General features: G+C 33.3%; 1 protein-coding gene across 1 annotated transcript; it reads right to left on the bottom strand.

Moving 5' to 3' along the window:
• Positions 1–190: 190 nt before the first annotated feature.
• Positions 191–7,231, bottom strand: LOC117680466 (uncharacterized). Its single transcript, XM_066083271.1, has 5 exons — positions 7,117–7,231; positions 6,796–6,874; positions 1,861–2,149; positions 1,082–1,147; positions 191–815 (listed from the first exon to the last, which is right to left on the bottom strand). Exons 1-4 carry the CDS (start codon positions 7,179–7,181, stop codon positions 1,083–1,085), a joined length of 498 nt encoding a protein of 165 aa, XP_065939343.1. The 5' UTR covers positions 7,182–7,231; the 3' UTR covers positions 191–815; position 1,082.
• Between the last annotated feature and the right edge of the window lie 6,927 nt (positions 7,232–14,158).

Raw genomic sequence — 14,158 nt, 5'->3', positions numbered from 1 at the left:
CAGTAGACAGCTAAATCAATAGCAAGTCTCGGATCATCTTCTACTGAATACATTTTCCCAAAATTTTATTCACCTTAGCCGAAAACTGGCCCATTACCAGTAAATAGAATGCGGTTCCATGGAATTGATTTCGGCCATTCCAAGCAGTTTAGATCGAGTTTTGCAAGAAAACAAAACATAAAAATCAATGTTATGGTAACATTCCTTTTTATTAGGAAATTGCATTATTTTCATGAATATTGTACATGTACAAATGAAAAAGTGTTTTACCTAACATTTAAGACATTTTCTAAATACAACGATTTACAAACTAATGTAAAAGCAAACTGATAAATACATATATACAAACTAATACTGCGGTGGTAAGAATGTCATTTTCTAAGAAATTTCAACATATATATCTCAGAAACATTTCATTGTTACAACGATAAAATTATCACTGACGTTTTGTTTTATCCAAAGCAGTCATAGCAAATTTATTTTGTTTGATTTTTTATAAAATTTAGGACAAGCTGCCGCAAAAGGGCTTGTTTTGCGCATGCGCAGACTAAGACAATAAGACAGGTTGTGCGAAGACATCTATAATTAACGAGTTGCATTCTGTTTATACTTTACCACAATTTAAAAACTAAAAATGCTTGAACATTCACTTTCTTACAAAAACTCAAATAAATAAACACACATCTGTGCGTTGACAAGTAAACAAATATTTCAATATTCATAAATATTATATAATAAATAATTGATAAGTTAAGTTCGAGGAGCATTACATAGTCCTATGACTGAATGTGTGGCACCAAGGCTGTATTTTCCAACTGGAAAAAAAAATACATAACGAATATTCAACATACAATAGTATTTTAAACGCATCCCCATTACTTTGTTTTACTATCAAAACAAATTTGAAAAAGTTGCACTTAAAGAAATTGAATTGTTAAGAGGTGAGCTTTTTCTTATCATTATCAATTTATTATTGCACGTATAGAGTTAGAAATACGTTAATTTATAATTACAAAATGCGATTTTAGGAAAACTAATCGAATATCACTGCTGAATCAGACCAAATGATCACGTGACTCACATCACGTCCTTGGGGCGTTTCCAATCCCTAGAACTGTTTTATAAGAACCCATTCCGTATTTTCCGACTAAAAGAAAACAGCAGATTAGAGAAGCAGCAGTGGTTAAAGCACAGACGCATGAATGAAAACACTTTCTTAATTCCTCACTCAGAAGTGTGTAGTTGTATTATGTAAGAAGAGATTTTAATAGTTTTATGTTGATTTTAATGAAAACACTATGTAGTTTATCAATACACGTTCTGAGATGAAGAAAGTGTTTTCAAATAGGCAACATAAAAAATGGGTCAACTCAAGTTCCCTTTGAATTTGTATGATCATAATAACTAGATTTTTATTTATTGATTGCATTTAAAATGTATACAACAATCTGGGTTTTGTTAAAAATCAATACAGGAATGTACAATTAATTTGTGCGGCCTTAGAACTTAAGTTGACCCAATTCATTATCAGAAGCTTTCTGAAACAGTAGCATATTCTTGAGTACACACAAATGCTTAGCATTAAATTTCCGGTTATAACATGAATCACTTCAATTATAGTTTTAGGTATACCCTTGCAAATTAATAATAGTTATCATACTTAATAACAAAGTTAAGCTATAAGCTCCGTTTTGCAGTCAAACTGTTTATCAAAATACATGTACATGTATTAATTGAAAATGAAACAAGTTTTTATTTTCACCGTAGTTAAACATAGAAATCTTAAACAGCATCCGTCTAACACATAGATAAACACTACTTCCGGTTTAAATAGGACATACTTCCGGACCAAATACTTACAATTGGTAGGCTTAGGGCGTTCTATCAGCCAGTACCGGAAGCCATCTTTAGCCCGCTCAGAGAACACATTTCTATAATGGGATTTGTTATAAGTGCTCTTGGGACGGCCGCTGGAGTAGGCGCCAGGCATTGAGCCACGTAGACCATCTACAACCAATTCATCAAAAGTTTTCTCTTTATAAGGAATCATTCTACCCTGTGAGAAACTTACAACCCTGGCCCTTTGTTGAGCGCGTTGCGCTGCAAAACATGAAATGTGCCATGATTTTACTGCTCCAGAGTCCGGATGCTGCAAGTTTTAAAAAAACCAGAACACTCTCTAGCAATAAGCTTTTTTGGGGTTAGATGCACATCGAATTAATCAGAACCAGTTTTTTACACAATAAAAGCAGCATCGTTCTGTATATGGAAAAGAAAAACAATAATATACTATTATTAGGGATAAAGGAGGATAATTTGATATATCTAACGTATCAAATTGATTTTAAAACTTACAACGAAATCCGGACTAAGATGTTAATAGCAGAACAGCAAAATCATGAGCACGGTCCATTGTGTAGCGCATATATAACCTTCACCCGTTAACATTTCCTGATTACACATTTATCACAAATATATACAATTAAAGTCATTATGTACACACGTGAATTAGTTCAACCAGTGAGCAGCATATACGGGTATAGCCAGAACCAGGGATCCAGGATTGGTTTCTTTATGGGAATGATTCAACTAAAAGTTCTACATGTACCTAACTAAAGCATGGAACTCTACTGAAAGCGTCTAATTCAAAGAGGTAAAACCTAACCATGCAATATATCATTAAACTCCTAAATACTAGTACGTTAACTGTAAAAGAAACTTATTCTTTTTATAAGAAGTGAAATTTCATATCTAAATCGATCGATATTATTGCAACTGATTTATACCTGAAAGCGACTAATTCATGCTACGCGAATCGAGGCTTAACTTATAATTATATATTAGAAAGCTTTGCAATTGGTTCCACCACCAAGTTATAAATCACAACAAAATTAGCAGTCTAATTAACAAATGCTCTGCACTTGTACTAATATACTGATTGCAAAGAAGCAATAACTGTGCCAGGATGGAATAAAGAGACTTGACTTCGTTACATTATTGATAAGAAATAAGCCATGTATACGTGAAGAAGATGGATCGTTGCAACGTGCTTTTTATCGCTGCTTACTATGCAAAGTGCAGGGCGATGTCTTATCTACTGAATTATTATGCTTTCATACTCACGCTCCGAAAATTCAATGTATATTACCTGACTGCAAAATAAAAAAAAACAGAGAAAGGGTTAGTAAGTCATCATCATCATCATCATCATCATCATCATCATCATCATCAGAGCAACAACGAAATGAAATAATCAACAACCACTATTTTACTTTTAGGAATGATAGTTCACACTGACAAAAAACACAAACGTTGCAACATAAACGGGTAAATGCAATAGCGGTAGCAAACTTAGTCACAAACGAACTCTCACTGCAACATGTGCAATATCTGAAAAATGTACAACTAAACCAATATCCATAACTATAATGGCAATATCCACAATAGTAGCAAAACCCTCAAAAGCAACAACAACGACAACGATAATAGAACCATTTTATCAAGACCTGGGACTTTCAGTAGGGTGTAGCCATCTATTCCTTGCGTCAAAACTATATAAAAGTGACGCGGTTTCAAGCGAATATGCAACGATTGCGCAGTCTAAGCTCAAAAGCCAGACAAATCTTGTTGATTTCAAAGAGCCATGGCTGAGTGGCCAGCAATGAAATAGACAGACCTACGCCACAATGCTGTTTGACACAACTACCCAAAGTCCAAGCTCTTGTTAAAATGGTTCTAACTACAAAAGTAGAAAAATTACAACTACCACAACAATGATATCAGCAGCCTAAACAAAATTCAAAAATTGTCATACTAGTATTTAAACAGCAATCATTTTTAGTAATAATTACATACATAGCTAGAACATTAACAACAACATCACAAGTAAAACAACGATATGTCTGTAAGAGGGCTCGATGGTCGTGGCCAATATTAGACTGTATTGATCTCCTTTAAAAGGAGAGCTCCATATAAACATATAGGAGAGTACTTAAATTTCAAAGGTGATATATATGGATTAATTTTTTTCACATTATTTCTTATAGCTTAAAAATTCATGTCTCAAAATTTTAGGAAGATCTGATGGTTAATTTGTTGACCATCCAGCCTCCTTAACGATAACTTTACGACAACCAACAGCCTTCTCAATCACGACCATCAACTATAATAAAAGCAATGAGTACAACAACGATAACAACAACAACAACAACAACGAAACAGTAATTAACAACAACAGAAAACAAAACTGCTTTAGGTCTGCCTACAGTTTATCTTACATCGGTTATTAGTTCCTGACTTGGCTCTATATGTTATATATATTGTTTTTATTGTTTCAAATATTTGAGTTAACTCTCTTATATACCTAATAGATGTTTTTGATCGGACATGCAATTGACGTTGCTTTATATATCCATGATTGCGAAATGAAAACCAAACACAAAACAATATTGACCCTGCCGGGAACCAATCAAAAAACCACTAAAACATTGTTGCAAAGTAAACGCGGCATTTCATTTTCTTCTCTTGAAAGGTTCGTTTAATTTCAATAAGACATTGTATTTTCTGCTGGCTGTGTATTATATATATATATTTTAGCATGTATATATAGCATACCAACCATGTCCCTACGGACAACAAAAGACTGTTACAATGCATTGACAGTGTGACTGCACGTCAAATTTATGACGGTATGAAGTTTCCACATTTGGGGTTGTGTATTCCTTAGTTCACCCCCTACAATGCTGTTACTAGAGTCGATGAGGTGAACAATTGTTTAAAAGAAATTTAAATCCTCCAATAATCTTTATTTTTAATCTTGTTGTAAGGAAACAAATTTTGGCTGATCCCTAATGATAGCTAAGGAGATTATGGCGGTTTCATATGTATCTAGGTCACACTCATGAGACAATTCTGTTAACTCAGTGATTGAGGATCATTGACAGTTTGCTTGGCTCGACACCTTTTCGATTTATGAAATCTGAGAGAGAGAGAGAGAGAGAGAGAGAGAGAGAGAGAGAGAGAGAGAGAGAGAGAGAGAGAGAGAGAGAGAGAGAGAGAGATTTACTGTATAATTATACATCTAATATATTTGAAGTTCAACTTACTTTATTTAGCAAACCCGTTAATTCGTTCTTAAAATGTTTTAATTTGTCTCGTGTTAAGCGATCGAATTTCTTTTAATTTATATTGCCATGCACTTCAAAATTTCTTTTCAACCAATTTTTCTCCAAAACCTTTGAATGCTATTTGTAAACCTCTGAATATGCTTTTACAAAGAATATCTCCATAGTTGATAAGTGCGAGAAAGAATGGCGGCAGATAATGTGATCCATGGGTAAATATTTGATATTGTCGTCTGGTGGGTGAAGCAACCGATAAACTGCCACATTTGTCACAGAATGTCAGCAGATTTCGAAAGCTCAATCTCTTTCAGAAATCTAATTGCACTTTCATTGTAAAAATTTTCAAACAATTTAAAAGGACCTTTTACGTTTTTTTCACCGCCAATACAAATAATCCACAAGGAAATGGCCCACACGAATAAAAGCAAATAACGGCAAATCTTTTGAGTGTTGACAGTTATTCTTTAGTAAATTAGCCTTAGATAGGATTCTATTCAGACATTTCGATAATTCATTCATTAAAACACCACCTGCTACGAATTAGGTTAAATCTTCCCCTGCCTGCCGACCCGAAAAATCTAGGGTAGGATTTTTTTAGAGAAACTAAAAAATACCCGTCTTTGCAATATAAAAATTCACGGTCTATTTTTCGGACAATTACTCGATTATTTTTGTCGGCGCAATCAATTCATAAAACGTTCAAAAGTTATCATGATTTCATCAGATGAGATGCATTTTAAAATACATGGTTAGATTATCTCTACTCACTGCAGACATCACAGTACTCAATCATAGACTGACTTTATGTCGAGAGGAAAGAAAGAAGAATTTAACAGAGAAGCTTAATTAAGGAGGCTGCTGCATGGTCAACAAATTAGCCACTAGATCTTCTTTAAATTTTTAGATTTGAAGTTTTTATCTATAAACTATTACTTATTAAGGAAAAAGTCCTTATGTTTTACATTTCAAATTTGGGCATTTTCCTATACTCTTATATAGAACTCTCCTTTTAAAGGAGACCAATACAGTCTAAAATGACCACGACCATCGAACACTCTTAATGGCTAGTGCCATCTTAGAGAATTTGTATCTCGTGACTGCAGATTCAATTCACTATTACCGACCTCAAGGTTACTGGAAACAGTCAGAATGATTGCATAATACCACAGGAAAGATTAAATGAGGACCTAGCTGACTACAACAGAACGATATTCATATAGCTACTACCATATTGTATGCCCAACTATGATGGAGATTACAACAAGAAGGAAAAGAGACACGGAGGCCAAATACTATAAACGTTTTTTGTTGTTGAAGAGAAGTATGAAAGACTAAAAAAGTGACCACATCATAGATACAATCATGTACATCGAACACTGGTACATAAACCTTATTGATTACAGCAAACATTCATAAAGGACCAGACCTTAGTTACCATCACAATGCTGCATTGAGGTTTTATAACAATACCTGCATTTACGTAGTACATCGATGTACTTAAACGATAAACATGCACCACAGGAACATTTAGGGCCAAAACCCATTTGTAACCAATTATAGGCATTAACTGAGGGCCCTAACGATATTTTTTCAAGAGGACCTAATTTTCGTCGAAAGTGTTTGTTAAAAAGAAGCAGATTCTATCTTGGGTAAGCTTTGTGAGGGGACCTACCTGTTGTCTGTATTTGGCCCAGTGGTCTGTGTTGCCCTGCACGTGTCGGATTGGGTCGTATCGTGACCAAAAGGTCATCCTGGAAAGGTCAAGGAAATGATATATGAAATCATCTTTTATCTATTCATATCGTCATTTTAAAATAAATCAAATTAGATACACGACTTACGTAGAAAATCTAGCACATATATATTCATAAAAATGCCTTATTTTTGCATATTTATACGTTTTAAAAATAAGACTTACTTGATATCGTTATTTTCTATTTTGTTTTACCTTATGTATAAAGAAACATCATTATCCAGAAAAATCGACACTTACTTTTCCCTTTTAGTGTGAATTTCTGGAAAATCGTTTTTTAATAGATCTACTCTAAAATCCAACATCCTCTTATATTCGTTCACACAAAGATGAATCAATGACGTCACAATAGATTAATTTCTTTGTGACGTCATCAAATAAACAAACACCTTTCCAGTCATCGAATAATATAAGAAACGTAACAATAAGCATTTACATTGTGAAAAATTCTGGCATGGACCGAACATTTTGTGTTTGTTTGTAACATCAAAAAATAATCATGAAATTATTTTTAAAAAATTACATAAACATTTTTTTGAATGATATATTAATAAAAAGTATTTCAGGAGCAATTTCCTCTATGATAAAAAATAAAGTTATAATACGAGTAATAATATTAATGTTAAACAACACAATATTACATACCCCGTTCATAGCATATATTGCACAATTGTTATCCCACTAGTGAAACTTTCACTTTTTATTCAATGGATGAATTTCAGAGCAAGCTCATTATACAAAACTTGCAGTGAACACTTTTATACTTCCATCATCCATTCACCAATTATCGTTAGGTTACCAAGGTAAAACATCAAGCTTCCAAAAAGAACTTACTTTTTCATTTGTTCATCCGTTAATCCACTTTTATTCATTTTCCACTTATTTAATTTTTATCACGGACAAATTAAAATGGGTAACGAATAACTAAGGACACTTTACAAAACACAGAAAAAATCCTTTTACATAGACAAGCTCATTAATGTTGTCTAGCCATTTACAACCATATAAAGCAGTGGAATCGGAAAATGTTTTTCAATAGTCACTGCATGGGGGAGGTTCGCCCATTTGTTCTTATCAAGCACTGGGGACCTAAGGGGCCTCTGGTTTAAATGATTTGAAATTCGATGACAACAGACCCCGCGGGCTATATTATTTTAAAGATCTTGTTTCATTTATTCAGTTAATCTGTTGATCCAAGGTTTTCTTAATGAAATTCAATTTAATTTCATACAAGTTCAAAATTTCTCTGTTGGTGAATGCATTGAACGCGTTTTTATTTTACAAATACGACGTTTTTCATGAAGCACCGAGACATGATAATTAACGAACCCCTTCTTCCCCTCTTAAAATTCAAGGTCTCTAATGTAATGCCTTTCAGTGGTTATTCAATTATGAAACAGAGATACTAGATTAAATTTTATCATAAAATCAAACGATATTCCGATCAGATATCTGCCTACTGCTTCTTGTCTAAAAAAAAAAAAATAACGATCGAACGTCATTAATTAAACTGTGTTGAGCCCCAAATTTGTCCTGGATAAGTAAATATATATTGTTTCGTTGCACTGTTCACAATTGGATATGTAAGCATACATTGAATTGCTGATATATTCTTCAGTCGACGATCGATACCTTGTTGGTAGACGCGAAAAAACAAAACAATGAGCTATTCGATACCTCTAAGGCATCCATCCGGGAACAATTGATATCGGGCTCGGTATCTTTAATCTTACACGTCTTATGATCTTGTCAGAATTGATAAATATGATTTTTAAATCACACAGACAAAGGGAAAAATGCATTGATCAGGCTTGCGGAGAGGAAAAGTTGCTTTCGTTATTGTCTGCAGATATTGATCTTAAAAATAATTTCAATTAATCAGATATATAACATTACGAAAAAAAGATACCATATATAATTCATATACTAATATCGATGTAGATATTTTTTTTATAGTTTGAAAAGTTCGAGTTATTTTATTCTTTTTACAAATTTAATTACAAAAGAAATTCACTTCAAAATCAAAATCAATGGTTTGGTCCGGTTTTTTTTAAATAAAAAAAGTTAAATCCATACATTTAACGCGATATCTGCTTGATTATACATTAAGTACTTAAGACAGGATTGGGAACCGATTTAAACTTCATGTTAAGTGTCCATTTCTGTCCATTTTCTAATCAATAGTACATCACTTTAATGCATACACTTACTTTTCAGAAAGATTTGTTTTCCTTCGATTCAGAGAATGAATTTCCCCTCTCACCGCTTTACACACTTATCACTACCCCACTTCACTTCTAAGTGGACTTAATTCTCAGTAACAATACCCTGACCAGGTACACGTATAATCCGGTCAAAGATATCGGATTAAACTAATTTGACTCCTAATTCTAAAATGACCAAACTTTTGATTGTATGCCTATAATAATGTTTTAATACACATGTACATACATTATTTCCAATTAATTTTAAAAGTTTGTATCAGTATGTCCCCTCCCCAATAATTAACTAGAATTCTGAAATCATATTTAAAATTTCAACCATCATGTATTAATATTTAATGCGTGCGCATGTGTATTCGTAGATGTGAAAAAGTGAGCAGTGTGAACACATTTGACGTTTGAATGATCGGTGAAAATCGAATTGTGTAGTGTATAAACAAAATAAACCACAAAGGACTACGTGTGTACTTGATATAGGACAATTTTGGCCGAAATAATATATATTTTTTAAATTATTGTTTGGGGGTATATTGTTATTTGTTGAAAAGCTGTCTCATTTAAATACACTTGCGAATTGTAATTACCTATAAAAAGAATGCTTTTTCACGATTCAGTCTTTATTATAAGCAAAAATCAAACAAAATTTTAAATTTCCGATGACCCCCCCCCCCCCCCCCCCATGAGAGTTTCATATATTATCTTTCTAAATTGATAATAAATTGTGTTTTAATCAAATTAAAAGTCATGGATGAACTTCATACTTAATAAACTTAAACAAAGCAAATCCATACAAAAAGTAAAAGTTAAGCTCTTTCCAAATAGTCCTTTGTAAGTGATGATTTTTCCCTGCGTGTTTTATACACCATTTCAAGATATATAAGTTAGTGGCAAACAAATTTGATATCACATCTACCAAGCAGATACGAAGTGGTGATAGCTGCTATATAATGTGAGTACAACAAATTGTCACGTGACTGCGACAGACAAAATCATTTCAACTCCCAATATTTGGTGCACATGCGCGCATCTCAATATAATGAAAGCGCTCGATCCAAAATCGCTTCGCTAACTTAGATCTAATGGGAACGACCTAAATGATGTTATCAATAAACATTATACGTAATTTCTTCATCATTTTCTTCTTTCTTTTTTTTTTTTGGTAGATGATACCGCAGTCCAAATTGAAGAAAATGGAAAATTTTAATACAGAGACCATTTTGAATAGTATTTAATAACAAAATCAGAAATATGAATTTAGAGGATAGGCCTAAGACATTGCAAAACATTATATCCTCTACCCCTCAAAACGATCATTTTGGACACCACTGATGCATGTAGCAAATATCATACATAATATTTCAGAGAATGGAATTGATTTTGTGCGTTGTATATATATTATCTGCCGTATATATAGATACACGTTGACAAATGAAGATCTACCTCTCGCCATCGCGAGATTTGGACATTCTTTCAATAATGGGCTCAAGATCTGGGGTCGGTGCGTATATTGACCTGAAGATACAAACAATGAATACAGAAACAAGACATGTCACAGTGGCTTGGTATCCAATGGCTGTAAACTAATGCTGATAGCGCATTTTCCGAACTTTTGCAATTGCACACTATGAAGATCATAGACCATTTTGTTCATAAATAATAAATTTCGACATTTTACATCGTAAAGCTTTTGATGAATACAGGCTGATATTGCGCTTATAAAATATGGTGCGCTTGCCTTTTAAAAGTGACTAAAAATGCTCCGAATGCCTAATGAATTGTCAAGATTGGGTTTTGTGCGTACATGCAGGTATATAACTCAGTCTTGTGTGCCAAGGTCATACACAATTAATCAATTAGAATTTAAAATGCTCAATCGTACAGACACATTGAATGCGACGCTTAAATGAGAAAATGCTTGTTGCATGAATTATATAGAGCCAAGGGTAAAAGTCTTTTAAAACCGTTTTTAAAATGTTTAACTCCTGCGTTGAAAATTGAATTCATCACAATTGGTTTTAAATATTTGATCACCCAGACAAATTGTGTGGATATCGTTTTGATCATGTTTACATGCGAAGTGGGAATAATGGAATCGTTATGTCTTCATTTAACTGGGCCTACACTGAAAACATTTTAAAGTGGGTTACACTAATGCTATATACATAAAGAAACGTCATTTATTCTTTTAAACTTTAATTTTCCACTATGGTTTAGTTTGGAGAGTAGTGAAAGCTTACTCAGATCAATGTCTTACATAGTAAATTATATGTCACTTAACATAGTCTTGCAAATAGTTTCCATTCAAGTAACTCTTAATTAACTATTGACACTAAGCCGTAAAATTGTCTAGAGTAAAAATCTGCAAGACTTTGACAATTGACAACTAACATCTTACAGAGAAAACAAAAATAAGAAATGTGTTACACTGAATGGGTATAAAAGGAAAGGAGGGAAGATGCACCCTGTCAATTTGTCTAATACAATACCCGCCTGTTTTTACATATTCAAGGGTGAGAAGTTTGGCGGGGGGGGGGGGGGGGGGGGCTCTAGAAAATAAACCCCACGTTCCAAATTAAAGAATTAGTCCGGAAAGAGCAGCTATTGTTGAGGTGTTATTTGCTTGCTCATTTGTAATCATTAAAGTCTTTATGGAAGCAAAATCTATAAAATTAAACCATCCATTGAGCAAGTTACGTAAGTTGTGTACTTGAATTGCATTTCACAAGAATCGTCACCAATAAATTGCGATGAGCCTGTCAACATTTTGAAAAGAGGCCGGATTATCTCAATAGATAGATAATCTTGGCAGGAAAATTTAGCCCATTCATCATATGTTTTAATCCATTGGTTAAAGCACTGGATTAAAGATGTCTTCTTGACAGATCGTTAAAGGTGGGCGGGGAGGTGGGGGGGGGGGGGGTGTACACGTTACAAACAAAATTTGCAGTCTGGCAACAGATTAAATTTAAATCCTTAAAATTCTTTTGGAAAAAATAAGCCCCAATTATAAATGCAATCATTCTAATCGGATTCTCATGGAGTTTCTCTTGGAACCCCCCCCCCCCCCCAAAAAAAAAACCAAAAAAAAACAAAAAAAAAAAAAAAAACAACAACAACAACAGAAAAACCCAAAAGCATTTACATCGATAGGTATATATCGGGAGAATTGGGATCTTCTTATAAAACTTTGTCGAGATGTTTTAGTGCAAGCTTAAGGCTCAAAAGATATTAATGTATTGTCGAAAAAGGTTTGAAAGAAATAAAGCACGTAAATAGAAAACGTACATCATTTATAGTAGAAACCCAATTTCTTTCAAACGCCTATTACTGTCATACATTAACTGGCCTTTTAATGTCTGCTCGGGGCCTTCGAATTGAATCTTTCTTTTAACAGTGGGAGAATAAAAAAGGATTTAGCGCGTCTTAATAGGGCTCAATAAAATGCAACAGAACATGTAATACGGTTATAAACTCTTATAATAAATTCTACTTATCGCAGAAAAGAGCTCTCTCAATGCAGGTGTTATCTTTTTAATTTCCAAACAAAATAAAACTCAGAACAGAAGAAAAGTTCTTCTAGTGAAGTCATAAGAGTTAATAAATCAAAAGGAAATGAAATTTCTATTTCTAAAAGACTTATAAGGCAGCTTTGGATAATAAATCAACTTTGTGAGAAACTAGCGCCCAATTCATGTAAAAAAAAAACCCACTTGTTTGCAAAAGTACACGATGAAAGGAAGTGACACATATTTTTGACCAACGCTGGGGGCTGGGGATGTGTATTGTAATTTTTTTTATGTTATCTGTCTCTTATTCTTCAAAAGACTAAAAGGTAGCCATACCAATGACGTCAGATGTCTAGTGTGATATGTCAATCAATTTGTAGAATCAATAACTACTGCACTTAAAAGAACATCCTTATCAATATTTAATATTGTTAAGCTTTTCGACGCTCTATATAGAACCTTTGTGCCTAAGAGTCTGTATAGCTTTACAGGTATTGATATACCCAAGTGTTTCCCGTGTCAAAGCTAATGAATCTAAAGTTGTTGAAATGACCTGAAAGGACCATGTTTGCTTCAATATTTATAATATTGTTTGTTTAATATCATAAATATTAAAAGATAAAAAAAAATTCGAAGACATTCTAAGGGCTTTGGAATTTTTCTACACGTCTGAAAGATCTTTCAAATAAAGATTCATTTAAACTCTCACAAAAATATTCCGTTTATAATATATTAATTATTATCAAAGTAAATTAATTTTAAATATTATGAAAAAAAATTAATAAACTTACTCTGTAGTACGGGGTCGTTGACAAACTTCCATGTTGATAATTATTACACAGTCTAACTATCCTCTAAGGTGAGAGACGGGCGGGTGTAGTCTGATCGATAGCCAAACCGATTTAAAAAAAAGAGAAAGTAAAAGTCTTAGTGGCGAACACAACGAGCACAGGTATAAAAAAGGTCTGGAACCGAGGCATAGGAAACCTTAATGCCGGGTAAATCGGGTTCACGGTTGCCACGCGACAATGGTTCCGGCAATTGTTAATCGCCCTGCAACTTGCAGAAAGAAATATGCATTTGGTGCAAGGTGGGAACAAGTTGAGTTTTTTTTTCAGATAAGAGATAGAAAGAAAAAACCCAATAAGCAGTGGAACGTTGAATGGAATAAGTGCATCGACATTTTAGATGAAAGAAATTTTGTTTAGAATCCATAAAAGCTGGCAATATTAATTAAATAATATCCTTCAGTTGCGTCGAATTGAACAATTTTTTTATTGGTTGACATAACTTTGTCGCGGAGATGTTAAGAATGCACTCAATCGGTATGGCAATTTATTATCAGATCTTATATATATTTATGAAGGCGTTTATGAATACATACTTAATATGTACATGCTAGATTCCTAGCGGATTGCCAGACTCGTAATAAGATTAATAATCCCTTAGACCTATAAAGAACGATGGGTCTCGGTAATTCAATGTGTGTTTCAACTAGGGTTTATAGGATTTACATCTGATAAATTTAATGAAAATACCATTCAGTTAAATTCG

Source organism: Magallana gigas, chromosome 4, assembly GCF_963853765.1.
Source record: "Magallana gigas chromosome 4, xbMagGiga1.1, whole genome shotgun sequence".
Taxonomy (NCBI): Eukaryota; Metazoa; Mollusca; class Bivalvia; order Ostreida; family Ostreidae; genus Magallana; species Magallana gigas.
The sequence above is the reverse complement of the archived record's forward strand: the minus strand, read 5'-3'. Positions and strand labels throughout refer to the sequence as shown.